The sequence below is a fragment of the Telmatherina bonti genome, assembly GCF_933228915.1.
Source record: "Telmatherina bonti genome assembly, chromosome: 19".
In the NCBI taxonomy this organism is placed as follows: domain Eukaryota; kingdom Metazoa; phylum Chordata; class Actinopteri; order Atheriniformes; family Telmatherinidae; genus Telmatherina; species Telmatherina bonti.
In genome coordinates this window covers 34659426-34674926 of record NC_136617.1, presented here as the reverse complement: position 1 = coordinate 34674926, position 15501 = coordinate 34659426, and the positions used below count along the sequence as shown (strand labels likewise).

General features: G+C 44.0%; 1 protein-coding gene across 1 annotated transcript in view; it reads left to right on the top strand.

Moving 5' to 3' along the window:
* Positions 1-15501, top strand: part of LOC306770027 (retinoic acid receptor beta-like) — a gene marked incomplete at both ends in the record, with an annotated part of 192957 nt that overhangs the window by 171681 nt on the left and 5775 nt on the right. The window contains one exon of the mRNA XM_079258796.1: positions 12279-12483. Coding sequence (XP_079114922.1) covers positions 12279-12483 — 205 coding nt within the window. The remainder of the gene's footprint in view (positions 1-12278; positions 12484-15501) is intronic.

Here is a 15501-nt window from a genome sequence, read left to right as displayed (position 1 = left end):
TCTATGTTGAGGTAGTTACCTGTAACGCTGCAGGTGAAGCCACTGGATCCACTCACACATGAAAAAATCTTTATGTATGGATGAATTTTGGCCACCAAAGGCCACTATACATTCACAATTTGCTCTTCCCTTCTTTACCACTAGATGTCAATAATTGTAACACACTGGAGCTTTAAATGAAAACGCTGGTTATCGACTTGATCAGTGAGCGTAGGTGTTCTGGCTGGACATGAACGATCATGGAAACAAGCAGAGTTGTTTACTGCTGACAGGCTGCACAGCTGCTGCAGCCAAAGCAGGAAGGAAACACGCTAAAATGTTAACATGCCCACCGATATCACTGTCCCATCATGAAAACACGCTTCATGACTGTGTATCTTTAAATGAGTGTTTTGGAGGTTTATTCAAGAAGAAACATCCTTCCTCATTCTGTCAGCAGCAACACGGGCTGTCCCACATCATCTTTACAGCTGATGAAGAACTGAAGAAAAAGATAAAGGCCTGAAAGTCTGCAGGACTTTTTTCTTTAAGGTACATCAGAAAGATGAAGATCTGTGAAAGTCATTCTCAAAGTGAAATGATGGGTGAGAAGGTGATGGCGTGGACTTCATGTATTTGGTTCTGACCGGATTAAGGAAATAAATGAAGGAGAATCTTCAATTAGGTGAAACCTTAAAACGCCAAGCTATTTTTGTTTTTAAATAAAACTGCATGTAGAAGCTGAACAGTTTAATCTCAGTCATCATGCAGACGTGATGTTTCCATGCAGACGTGATGTTTCCATGCAGACGTGATGTTTCCATGCTGACAAGATGTTTCCATGCAGACATGATGTTTCCATGCAGGCGTGATGTTTCCATGCAGATGTGACGTTTCCATGCAGACGTGACATTTCCTTGCAGACGTGATGTTTCCATGCTGACAAGATGTCTCCATGCAGACGTGATGTTTCCATGCAGACAAGATGTTTCCTTGCAGACATCATGTTTCCATGCAGACATGATGTTTCCATGCTGACAAGATGTTTCCATGCAGACGGGATGTTTCCATGCAGACGTGATGTTTCTATGCAGACGTGACGTTTCCATGCAGACAAGATGTTTCCATGCTGACAAGATGTTTCCATGCAGACATGATGTTTCCATGCAGGCGTGATGTTTCCATGCAGACGTGATGTTTCTATGCAGACGTGATGTTTCCATGCAGACGTGATGTTTCCATGCTGACAAGATGTTTCCATGCAGACATGATGTTTCCATGCAGGCGTGATGTTTCCATGCAGATGTGACGTTTCCATGCAGACGTGACATTTCCTTGCAGACGTGATGTTTCCATGCTGACAAGATGTCTCCATGCAGACGTGATGTTTCCATGCAGACAAGATGTTTCCTTGCAGACATCATGTTTCCATGCAGACATGATGTTTCCATGCTGACAAGATGTTTCCATGCAGACGTGATGTTTCCATGCAGACGTGATGTTTCTATGCAGACGTGACGTTTCCATGCAGACAAGATGTTTCCATGCTGACAAGATGTTTTCATGCAGACGGGATGTTTCCATGCAGACGTGATGTTTCTATGCAGACGTGACGTTTCCATGCAGACAAGATGTTTCCATGCTGACAAGATGTTTTCATGCAGACGGGATGTTTCCATGCAGACGTGATGTTTCTATGCAGACATCATGTTTCCATGCAGACATGATGTTTCCATGCTGACAAGATGTTTCCATGCAGACGGGATGTTTCCATGCAGACGTGATGTTTCTATGCAGACGTGACGTTTCCATGCAGACAAGATGTTTCCATGCTGACAAGATGTTTTCATGCAGACGTCATGTTTCCGTGCAGACGTCATGTTTCCATGCTGACAAGATTTTTCCATGCAGACATGATGTTTCCATGCAGACGTGATGTTTCCATGCTGACAAGATGTTTCCATGCAGACATGATGTTTCCAAGCAGACATGATGTTTCCATGCAGACGTCATGTTTCCATGCAGACGTGATGTTTCCCTGCAGACATGATGTTTCCATGCTGATAAGATGTTTTCATGCAGACGTCATGTTTCCGTGCAGACGTCATGTTTCCATGCTGACAAGATTTTTCCATGCAGACATGATGTTTCCATGCAGACGTGATGTTTCCATGCTGACAAGATGTTTCCATGCAGACATGATGTTTCCAAGCAGACATGATGTTTCCATGCAGACGTCATGTTTCCATGCAGACGTGATGTTTCCCTGCAGACATGATGTTTCCATGCTGATAAGATGTTTACATGCAAACGTTATGTTTCCATGCAGATGTGACGTTTCCATATAGACGTGATGTTTCCATGCAGACATGATGTTTCCATGCAGACGTGACATTTCCCTACAGACGTGATGTTTCCATGCTGACAAGATGTTTCCATGCAGATGTGATGTTTCCATGCTGACAAGATGTTTCCATGCAGACATGATGTTTCCATGCAGACAAGATGTTTCCTTGCAGACATGATGTTTCCATGCAGACATGATGTTTCCATGCAGACAAGATGTTTCCTTGCAGACATGATGTTTCCATGCAGACGGGATGTTCCCATGCAGACGTGATGTTTCCTTGCAGACGTGACATTTCCATGCAGACGTGATGTTTCCATGCAGACATGATGTTTCCATGCAGACAAGATGTTTCCTTGCAGACATGATGTTTCCATGCAGACATGATGTTTCCATGCAGACAAGATGTTTCCTTGCAGACATGATGTTTCCATGCTGACAAGATGTTTCCATGCAGACGGGATGTTTCCATGCAGACGTGATGTTTCTATGCAGACGTGACGTTTCCATGCAGACAAGATGTTTCCATGCTGACAAGATGTTTCCATGCTGACAAGATGTTTTCATGCAGACGTCATGTTTCCGTGCAGACGTCATGTTTCCATGCTGACAAGATGTTTCCTTGCAGACATGATGTTTCCATGCAAACATGATGTTTCCATGCTGACAAGATGTTTCCTTGCAGACATGATGTTTCCATGCAGACGGGATGTTCCCATGCAGACGTGATGTTTCCTTGCAGACGTGACATTTCCATGCAGACGTGATGTTTCCATGCAGACATGATGTTTCCATGCAGACAAGATGTTTCCTTGCAGACATGATGTTTCCATGCAGACATGATGTTTCCATGCAGACAAGATGTTTCCTTGCAGACATGATGTTTCCATGCTGACAAGATGTTTCCATGCAGACGGGATGTTTCCATGCAGACGTGATGTTTCTATGCAGACGTGACGTTTCCATGCAGACAAGATGTTTCCATGCTGACAAGATGTTTTCATGCAGACGTCATGTTTCCGTGCAGACGTCATGTTTCCATGCTGACAAGATGTTTCCTTGCAGACATGATGTTTCCATGCAAACATGATGTTTCCATGCTGACAAGATGTTTCCATGCAGACGGGATGTTCCCATGCAGACGTGATGTTTCCTTGCAGACGTGACGTTTCCATGCAGACGTGATGTTTCCATGCAGACGTGATGTTTCCTTGCAGACGTCATGTTTCCATGCAGACAAGATTTTTCCATGCAGACATGATGTTTCCTTGCAGACGTCATGTTTCCATGCAGACAAGATGTTTCCATGCTGACAAGATGTTTCCATGCTGACAAGATGTTTCCATGCAGACGGGATGTTTCCATGCAGACGTGATGTTTCTATGCAGACGTGACGTTTCCATGCAGACAAGATGTTTCCATGCTGACAAGATGTTTCCATGCTGACAAGATGTTTTCATGCAGACGTCATGTTTCCGTGCAGACGTCATGTTTCCATGCTGACAAGATTTTTCCATGCAGACATGATGTTTCCATGCAGACATGCTGTTTCCATGCAGGCGTGATGTTTCCATGCTGACAAGATGTTTCCATGCAGACGTGATGTTTCCATGCTGACAAGATGTTTCCATGCAGACATGATGTTTCCATGCAGACATGATGTTTCCATGCAGGCGTGATGTTTCCATGCAGACGTGACGTTTCCATGCAGACGTGACATTTCCTTGCAGACGCGATGTTTCCATGCTGACAAGATGTTTCCATGCAGACATGATGTTTCCATGCAGACGTGACGTTTCCATGCAGACGTGACATTTCCATGCAGACGTGATGTTTCCATGCTGACAAGATGTTTCCATGCAGACATGATGTTTCCATGCAGGCGTGATGTTTCCATGCAGACGTGACGTTTACATATGAAATGAAAAATACTTTATTAATCCCCAAAGGGAAATTCAATATTGTAGTATATAATAATAATAACAAGAGGAGGTCTTGTTCCGAAGGCTGATGGCTGCTGGCAGGAATGATCTTCTGTATCTTTCAGTCTTACATCGGACCTGAAGAAGCCTCTCACTGAACACACTTTGTTGTTTCATCACTGTGTTGTGGAGAGGGTGTGAAGAATCCTCCATCATCTTCATCAGCTTGTGCAGCATTCTTCTTCGGACAATCAGCTCCAGCGGCTCCAGAGTTACTCCAACCAGCTTTCTTGATCAGTTTGTTGATTCTCTTCAAGTCTCTGGTTCTGATGCTACTACCCCAGCAGATGCTGCAAAGCTGACTGCACTCTCCACAACAGACTTCTAGAAGATATGCAACATCTTGGTGCAGACGTTAAACCATCTCAGCTTCCTTAAGAAGTACAGTCTGCTCTGACCTTTCTTGTAGATGTAGTCAGTGTTGCATTTCCAGTCCAGTTTGTTGTCCAGCTGAACTCCAAGATACTTGTATTCCTCCACCACCTCCACCTCCTCTCCCAGGATGGAAACAGTGCTTTGTTTATTCTTCTTCTTCCCTAAGTCAACAATCATCTCTTTTGTTTTGCTGCTATTTAATATGAGATGATTGTCACCGCACCATTTAACAAACTGACTGACCAGTTCTCTGTACTCTGCTTCTTGTCCATCCCTGATACACCCCACAACTGCAGAGTCATCAGAGTATTTCTGCAGACGACAGGACTCAGAGTTGTACTGGAAGTCTGAGGTGTACAGAGTGAAGAGGAATGGCCAGAGTACAGTTCCTTGTGGTGCACCAGTGCTGCTGACCTCCATCTCAGACACACAACCTTTCAGTCTCGCTAACTGTGGTCTGTTTGTGAGGTAGTCATAGATCCAGGTGGTTGTGGAGGTATCCACCTGGAATTTATGGAGCTTCTCACATAACAAAGCAGGCTGAATGGTATTAAAAGCACTGAGAAATGAAAGAACATGACCCTCAGAGTGCTGCCTGAATGGTCCAGATGAGAGTGTGCTCTCTGGAGCAGGTATATGATGGCATCTTCAACCCCAAGTCCATTACGATATGCAAACTGGAATGGGTCCTGAAAGGTGTTGACTTGCTTGTTGAGGTGAGCCAGTAAGAGTCTCTCCAGGACTTTCATGATGTGAGATGTCAGGGCAACTGGTCTGTAGTCACTTGGTTCAGCTGGTTGTGTGTTTTTTTAGGCACTGGAACAAGGCAGGAGGTTTTCCACAGCACTGGGACTCTATTGTCTCAGACTGGTGTTGAAAAGGTGCTGGAGAATCGGACATAGTTGTTTTGAGCAGGTCTTGAGAACTCTGGGACTGACACCATCTGGACCTGCAGCCTTGTTCTGGTTCAGTTTCTCAAGTTGCTTCTTAACCTGATTGCAGGAGACAAACAAGGTGGAGGTCTCAGGATGTCCTGATGTGGAGGGAGATGAAGCTGTGTTCTGGTCCATGACTGAGCTGCAGGGTGACAGATTGGAGGCGTGACAGGAAAGCAGTGGGCTTATGGAGGGTGTGTGGTCTGTTGGGCTGGAGGTAGGGGGTGAACTGAACCTGGTGAAGAATATGTTCAGCTCATTAGCTCTGTCCAGACCTCCATCAGGCTGGTCCCCCTTTAACTTGAAGCCGGTGATCTTCTTCATTCCAGACCACACATCCCTCAGGTTATTCTGCTGGAGCTGACTTTCTAACTTCTTCCTGTAGTCCTCCTTGCACTTCTTAGTTTGTGTTTTAAGTTGTTTTTGTGTTGCCCTCAATAACTCCCTGTCTCCATCCCTGAAGGCTTTCTTTTTGATGTTCAGCAGCTTTTTCAGGTCACTGGTGATCCAGGGTTTGTTATTGGGGAAGCACCTCACTGTTCTTGTTGGGACGATGCTGTCCACACAGAAGTTTATGTAATCTGTCACACACTCAGTCATGGCGTTGATGTCGTCTCCATGAGGTTCACAGAGGACGTTCCAGTCTGTAGCCTCAAAGCCTCCTCTAAGAGCATCTTCAGCTTCAGCAGACCAGATTTTGATAGTCTTTGTGATGACTGGTTGCTGCTCAACGATGGGCTTGTAGGTGGAGGTGAGAAGAACCAGATTATGGTCAGATCTTCCTAAAGGAGGCAGGGCAGAACAACTGGATCCATTATTCATATTTGCATAAAATAAGTCCAAGATCTTATTTTCTCTGGTGGAGCAGCTGACAAACTGCTGGAATGTTGGTAGAGTTGCAGAGAGGGAGACGTTGTTGAAGTCTCCGGAGATCGCCATGAATGAGTTTGGATGCTGTGTTTGTAGCCGAGCAACGACGGCTCTGATGACATCACAGGCTGTGTCTGGTGCGGTACCAGGTATTATATAAACCGCTACCAGAATAACACAGGTAAACTCTCTGGGTAAATAACATGGACGGAAGCTCACAGCTAACAGTTCCATGTCCCTTGTGCATATCTTCTCCTTGACAGTAACATGTCCAGGATGACACCAACGCTGGTTAACCAGCACTGCAATTCCACCACTCTTTAGCTTTCCGCTGTGTTGTCTACTGCGGTCTGCACGGACCGTTTTAAAGCCCGGTACAGAAACATTACAGTCAGGGATGTGTTCATGCAGCCATGTCTCGGTGAAGCACATAATACTGCACTCTCTGTATTCTCTCTGAGATTTTGTTAGCATCTCGAGCTCATCCGTTTTGTTAGCTAGCGATCTCCCATTACCCATGACGACAGTCGGGAGAAATGGTTTAAATCTCCATCGCTTTCTTCGCTCTCTGACTCCCGCTCTGCATCCTCTCCTTTCTTTTTAACTCCATCGGGATTTGATGTGTTGTTTCGCTGATAATCCTGATTTGGGAGAGGTTAATCAGTTGATCCCGATTGTAAACAAGTCTTTCGTTGCCATGGAGACTCATCATAACAAGCCTTGAAAGAGCAAAAATATGCAGAAAAATCTTCCTTGAAACACACCTTCCGAACCGGCATTAAATCCTCAGAAAAAAAAAAAACAATTTGAGGTTATATCCATGTGAGAAGACTTTGTACTTTAAAAAAATCAAGATAGCAAGTCAGAGCTACTACAATTTGCTGCCAACAGGCGGCGCAATCTAGAATGGGTATCTCAGAGACGTATAGATGTGAGGTTTCCATGTAGACAAGATGTTTCCATGCAGACATGATGTTTCCATGCAGACGTGACATTTCCCTGCAGACATGATGTTTCCATGCTGACAAGATGTTTCCATGCAGACGTGACATTTCCCTGCAGACATGATGTTTCCATGCTGACAAGATGTTTCCATATAGACGTGATGTTTCCATGCAGACATGACGTTTCCAAGCAGACTGATGTTTTCTTTGGAGATGTGGTGTTTCAGCCTAAACTGTCAGATTATGAGGCTAAAATGATTGAAAATGAATGTATCAATAGGTTTATTTGTAGTTTAATAACAGAATTTTGATCTGAGTGCTGTTTGGTCTCCGAGCAGAAACTGCATTGTTGCAGCCTGTTTATGTAATATTTATCATTTTATTATGTATGACATGTAATTAAAATAAAAACTGAATAACTACAGTTTTTAATCCAGCGCTACTTCAGGAAGATCACGGACATTCAGTTAAACTGTCAGCCTCGTCACTGATGAGGTGCTGGCAGTGTTTTTCCGATCCACTAATCCACATCTTTCTGTTCTCTTCCCTCTCTGAGTCTTGCTGAGTTTTTTCTTTCTGTTTTTTTGGTCATCTTTTCTTCCTCCCACTGCAGATTATGCAGTCTGTCATGTGTCTTTACCAAGTCCCGGTGGGAACTTATGAGTCTATGTTTTCACAGAACACAGTGATCTTCGAGCTTTTTTTGAGTGTCTGCCACACTGTCAACTCAAAGACAACAGAAGAGCCACTTTTACCATAAAACTGAAAGAAACTAGCAAAATATGAGGCAAAAGCTTTCCATCCTCTGCACTTTTCATGAAACAGCTTGTAGCTTTTGTTTCCTTGTTGCACCCGCTGTCCCCGCTCCAACATGTTTACTTTCTTCATTTTCCTCAGCTGTTGCAGCACTTTGCCTCTCCCCATCTTGTTATTTTATCTTTTATTAGAAGAAAAATAATAAAAAAGGTAAAAAGTTTAGGTATGTGTCAAGTTGTGTTTAAAAGCAAGGGTTAAGACGTGTCTCTTCAGTCAGGACTTTAAACCTGATGGTGTCTCAGTAGCTAAGTCCTGGATCTGAGTCTGGAATCTGGCCCTCCGATGGGAGCTGGTTGAAGACCTCAATATGTCTTAAGAACAAGATATCTGCCTTCTTTCATACCAGTTACCTGTTTCTCCATCTCCCTCTTTTTCCATCTTCAGTCTTGTCACCATGGAAACACGATTTGTTGTTTTTAGGTGGAAGAGAGTGTGAGCAGTGCCTTAAGCTCCATTTCGGCCTGCAGGTCTGAGTCGGTCTGGGATTTTTGGTCTGGTAAACTCTCACATCTGTCGCGTTTCCACATTATTCCACAGTTGTTCTTCTTGATGTTTTTAGGTAGTTTTCACAAACGAATAGGTGCATCAATGCCACTAACTGGTCAGGACTGTGGACCCAGACCTACCTCTCTCGCAGCTCCTGTTCGACAGTCGCCGCTGCTTCAACCACTGAGCTGATGTAGTTTAAACGAGTTATGAATGAATGAATTACATTTACAAAGCCAGTCTTTTTAGGTCAGCTGACTTTGCAGACAGACCCCCGCCCTGCAGTAAACCCCCCATAATGAACGAAGCCATGTGTGATCAGAACAAAGCCAGCATTTTTCTTCTTGCGACTTTGAGGACATCAGGGGTTCCGGAGTAACAAGCGTAAATGACGTATTTCCTCCCTGTTAAAGCTGAGATGTTTCCGGAAAACGTTGCTTTGAATGTGATTTATTCACCTGGCAAAAAGCAGGACAGGCATGGTGCTCCTGAGATCCGCTCTCTGATCAGGCTTCAACAACATCTGGCTTTTCTTTTACATATTTTTTAGATAATATTTATTACTTGCATTTCCATTTAATTTTTAAATAAACCCTACATTAATGCCACCGGTATCATACATACAGTTTCTGAGACCAGTTGCATCACTTTATGGTAAAAACGTTGCTTAAAAAGCCCGTTTCAGTCTGATTTGTGTCTTCTGCCCCTCGGTGGACACCTTTTGCATTACAACAATACTGACATCACACAGTAATAAACACATGCAAATTTATTATGCTCTTTTTCTACATTTGTTAAAAAGTCAAATAAACACCTGAGGTTAAAAATTGTTGAATTTCTGACTGTTATGTGTTGGATCAGTGTTAAAACATTGGCTAATGCTGATCTCACAAATTGCTGGACTTTGAATCCTTTTTTTATATTTATATACTGTATCTACATCAAGCAACCTGCATACACATTAGTTCTGCTTTTCAGCCCATTTATTGTTGCAAAATGTTCTTAAAGGAGCTGAAATACTGTTTAACTCCAGAAGGGAGAAACTGGATGATCTATATCCCAGTAAGAGACTATGAAATCTATGATTAAAGCATAAATATGTACATTAATAAGAGGCATAAATGCAAAGTAGCTGAACAAGACTGGCATAAATGAAGGCGGATGAAAATGAAGACTCACTGGCCACACATCCACACCCTTTTATTCCAAATGTGTGTTTTTATCTGGATCAGGTCCATTGCAAAGCACGGTGATAGAGAAGGTTTTTGGAGCCTGCACTGAACAAGTCATACTTGTCAGATGTGACAAAGCAGTGGACTGAACTCCCAGGGACTCAGAGGTGACAAGTTGAAGGCCGGCTGTGATGATTGTCTGGCTCGCGCTCAGCCATCATCATCCACTTACGGGCACATTTTCATGGTGAAGGGCGCAGATATTGTGCACAAGGGTTGTTGAGGGAAAATCAGAGGAGAGATCAAACGCCATGTGTGCATGTGTGTGTGTCTAAGCGCAGGCCTGGCCAGCCGGTGCGAGTCACCGCCAGTAAGCATGTTTTATTCTGTTTCATGTTGCAGACACGCCTGCCACTCACTGTCAGAGCCAGCCCACTCAGATAGCTTCAAAGGCTACCGTGAGCTCCACATTCACAATCAGTGGCTTCATTAGGCGCACACACACATAAACACACACAAGCAGTGCAGCAGGGTGACCCAAAGGTTATTCTCTACGAGTGTGTGGAAGGTCACTGTTGCTGTTTCTGCTGCTGATGCGAAACTTGTTGGACCACGTTAGGATCCAGCAGTCGGAGTGAGACGCTATCACGGCTTAATGTCACATTACTTTCATTTATACCAAATCACAAAAATGTACATGAAATATCAAACTTCTCATTTCCTTCCTGAGCTCAATGACACATTCTGGGTGTTGCAATTAAACTTTATTTATACAGGGTCTTCACAAAACGATTTCCAGTGAAAAACAATCGACAACAAAAAGGCACAAAATACACACCTTGTGACTGTTTTCCATCTGAGAGCATCACTTTACAGCACTCCATCACATCCCAGCAACCGGACATCAACACAATGTCTGCTTTTAATGTGGCACGACTGATTTCTAAAGAAACCCCTGAGGACCTTAAAGACACATTACGTAACTTTCTGACCTTAAAACTCCACGTCCAGCAGGTGTTCCATGACACGGTGACATCTATCATGTGTATCTCTGCAAACTGAAACTATGCAACGTTTACATCCAGGATGCCACGGGACGTTTTTCTTTACGGTATAATAAGGAACTGGCTGTTTTGAACACGCAATGTTGCTGATTCAGCAAAGAAATTTGTGAAGATTAAAAGGGAGAAAGAGACAAAAAACAAGCGTCATCATAAGATGGTCTTCTGCTGGCTGGAGAGAGCTAACAGGTCAGGTAGGATGCAAGATGGAGGCTGGGTTAGCCGTTGACAGGGGGTGCCAACGATAAATGGTAAAAGTTCTGTAGTGTGTCTTTATTGTAACAAGAGATTAGACAAGAGACAACCTCAGACTGACTTTTACTGGCTAGAGAGAGCTCAGAGAAGAGACAGGATGCAATTAGCTGTTGCCAGGGGAGCTGAAAACCAGAATACACACGGTCATAAAAACTGAAATTCTGCTTAACTGACAGAAAGTCAGCACTCATCAGACTTCAGTATCCTGAAGACAAACGCAGTTTGGGTGCCTGAAAGACTCTGGTCTGGTCCCAGAACCGTACGAGGAATTACAGCTGACCCCCGCGACCCTGAACATTATGGAAGTCTATTTCATTCACTCAGTGTTAACAGGAAGACCATGGAGACCAGTGCCTTTGTTAAGTACAGGAATTGAAAATTGGACCCACTATGAAACACTGATATCTGCCAATGTTCAGAATGTCCTTCAGGAGTCCCAGCAGGATCGTGTCTGACACCTCTTACAGCATGAAGTCACAGACCACTACTGTACCGTCTTTGAACATCCGAGAATATCTGCCATCTTTCCCTGCAAAGGGTGAACACAGAACTTTCTGGTGGTTTTCATCTTCATCTCTGCACGTTTGTTCTTCATTAGTGTCAAATCTCACAGCAGGACACTTCAGACTGTTGCAACAGCCAAGACTTCTGCTGTTTCTTCCTGCTGGTTGCTAAACAGCAGCTTTACTTTCAGGTGCTGGTTAAAATATCGAGACCTTTCATGTGTTTTGGTCCTGGAAACTTCACGACGAAGCCCCTGACACAACCGGTTCACATGTGTGGGTCAGCCGCTCCTGATGAAGACCAGCAGCCTAAAAGTTGTTTCTGATCATTGAAGCATTTGTTTTGGCTTCTGTTATGTTCTAATGTGAGTTTTATCTGGAGTTAGAGTCTCTTGGCTCTGCATCAGTCAGACAGAGATCACTCAGCATACATGTATGACTCAGATGTTCTTAAATGATGACTCAGAATGCAGAAAGTCAACTGCAGGAGTTTTAGCGTGTCCATGTCCTGTGTCCCAACTGATTGTCTCTTTCTTCCTTCCCTCCGTGTCAGATCCTGCGTATCTGTACGAGGTACACCCCCGACCAGGACACCATGACCTTTTCCGATGGGCTGACCCTCAACCGGACGCAGATGCACAACGCCGGCTTCGGCCCGCTCACCGACTTGGTGTTCACTTTTGCCAACCAGCTGCTGCCCATCGAGATGGACGATACGGAGACGGGCCTCCTCAGCGCCATCTGTCTCATCTCTGGAGGTGGGAGAAGTGGGGGAGAGTCCTGGGCACTGAGGGAGGGCAAAGGTGGGAGGGTACAGCTGGACTAACTAACTGGAAGTAATGGGAGAAATGATCTCTCATCACTTGTTGTTTATAGTCGTGTCGAAACGGAACTTTTAGGACAAAATAGCAGAATTTCTTAATGCGACAACGAACACGTGAAACATTCCAAGATTTTATTTATTCAACACAAATGCAGGAACATCATGCGATAAGTCCGTAGAGCTGGAAAAGCTTCTCCTGTACAAACATGTTGCTTTTCTCTTGATTTTGGAGAAAGATGTTGCTTTGCTTGTTCTTGCACAACTTGCCGAGTCACATCTGAATCTGACACTTCAGGGTCCGCTCCATGTCTGCAAGCTGTCCAGGTGCTACATCTGCAGACCAAGCCCAGACCATCATCCCTCCAGCACCAGCTGCTGGCTTTGTTAAAGCTGAGATGATTGGTCAGAATGCACAAAGACCACATCACACCACAAGCACGTTAGTTTTTAGTGATTTCATACGCGTTACAGGAAAAGTAGGTAAATGTTGAGGTGAGGCATCGGGGTGACATCCCAAGAAGCCGGGTGGAGGAGACTCAGGATGGGATGAGGTCTTGGTTTTTCCTATGGAACCCCAGAAAGGTCATACAGCTGGAGCTGAGACCTGAATGAGCTGGACAGACAGCAGACAGATGGCTGCGGACGTGTGAATGACCAGAGAAGCTGAGTCTGGATGCAGGACGAAGGGGTTCAGTACTGATCTGGAGAAGAAGCAGAAATCCAGCAGCCAGACGTCCAGTTTCTGAGATGAAGAGCTTTTGAGGAGAGACTTGCAGGCTGAAACTGATGCCAGTGTTGCAGTTGGTAATTCATCTCTACACAGTTGTGCTACATTTACTGTCATGGCTGATTAATGTTTGTTGTGCCAGTCAGACCCAGTTGTGGTTCTTTGGTTTCTGTAGCTCTTCTTACGTTGTTTCTGCTTGACTCACTCCGTCCTGCCGACCGTCGTCCTCGGGGAAACCCGGACCTCGTTGTCCTCGCCTCATAGCTCATGTTCGTGGAGGTAAGGTAAACATGGTTTACAGCATGTTAATGCAAGCGGAACGCTGCAGGTATGTCCCAGGGAGTCTGTGAAGTCCCACCCCTCTGCCAGGTGCTTTTTCCAGGGAAACGTTGGGGCTTTAGCTGGTACTGTAGGTGGAAATGCTACAAGGTTTTTAAATTGCAGGTAAATGAAACGGGTTCCTGCAGAGGAAAAGGAGTTGATGTTCCAGGAGTCTTGTGGTTGTTCAGATGTAGCAACCTGCTGCCATGTTGTTCCTCCTGAAACCTTTCCAGACGAGCCGTACTGGTTCAGTCATGCAACCTGAGCCTTGGAGGGTCTCACATGAGGATGGTGGGATGTTTTGTTCTGGCTTTGGGATGAACTTGCTGGGACTCCTGGAGGATTATCAGATGTCTGTAATGTATGAAGGTGAATGATCTTGTCTGTGTGGAATGCAGGACTTCAGCTTGTCTGGAAGTGTCTTTATGACCCCTCCCAGACTGATCATTGCTGATGTCTTTCCTTCTTGTTTTGTGGAGGATCTCAGACCAGCGGCGGGGCTTCCGGTGGGGCTGGGAGGGCGGCACGCCCCGGCCCGGTTCTGATTTGTTCTGCTAGTGGTTCAGACTGATGATGGTCAGCTTCTGGCTGCTGGTTCATCTCCTGGAGATTCAGTCAGGATGGATGCAGTTTCACGTCGTCACGTCGACGTGGTGCAAAATGTTTCTCTTCATTATTGTTGTAAACCACAAAGTCAGTCAAATGACTAAAAGTACAAACAAAGACATTGTTCTCCTTCATGTATTCAGTGGCGTTAGTTCCTCTGTCCGACCTTTCGCCCGTCTGTCTGTCTGGATTTTGATGACGTTTCAGGAACTCTCAGGAATGAGGAAGAACTGATGGGATTTGGTGGCTTTAACCGGATCTCTGCCTAAATCCAGGAATCTTTTTTAAAGATTCTTTATTTTGGGGGAAATTTTGCCATTAAAGCTTCTTGTTCAGCCATAATGTCGACAATTACTGGCAAAGAAAATGACTCATGGAGGTCTGCACTCAGCTGCTCGTTGTCACTGGCAGCAAAAAGGCTTTTTGTTTTTAGTTATGTCCAATTTTGGCAGCAATTCTTATTTTATTGGTTTCAGAGAAGGAAAGTAAAAAACATAATGGACAAAATAATGAACAGGAAAACTAAATGAAGAAAAAAAAGATGATATAAAACCTATAAACAACAGTTTTCCTCCTGAAACAGAAACTTATGGAGTTTCTTTTCTCTCATTCTGACCAGCTTTATTTGGAGCTATTTCTTTGTTCTTTTATTCATTTATCAACATGTTCACTAAATTTCAGTAAGTAAATGAAAACATGGTTGTTTTGCATCAAGTTTTATGTGTTAATATTGTAATGGGTTTCTTTTGTAATAAAAAGACTGAGTTTGTTTTAGTTTTAGACGTTTTTTTCCCCAAACCTGCATATATCATTTTTACACTGTAAATAAGAATTTGTTCTTAACGTTTTGTCCGGTAAAATAAAAGTTAAATAAACATTATGAAATCATATATGTTCCGTGTTAATGAGATATGATCCAAACAGTGACGGTGGCATTAAGCTGTGCGTCACATTAAAGGCAACTTAAACGATCTTTGTCTCATTTTTCCGTTTCCGTTCTGGAATTTTCTGTTTGTTTCTGTGAACATGCAACCAGGAGAAATGAGAGGGGACTATCCTGACCTTTTCCAGTGTTCCCATTAAAACGGACCATCTTAAAGCAGAACCCAGTTTCAGAATTATTCATCTGAACTATTCAGCATTCAAACAGGAACAAAATAAAACGAGAAGCGTTTCTTGTTTTTTCTTGTACTTGCAGCAGCTTGGCTGGTCTGCACAGGAATTATTCATCCCTGTGTTTGCAGACGTGAAATTCCATCCTGAGAAGCTCCTGCGTGTTTTTCTCTTCCATCTTCTGTC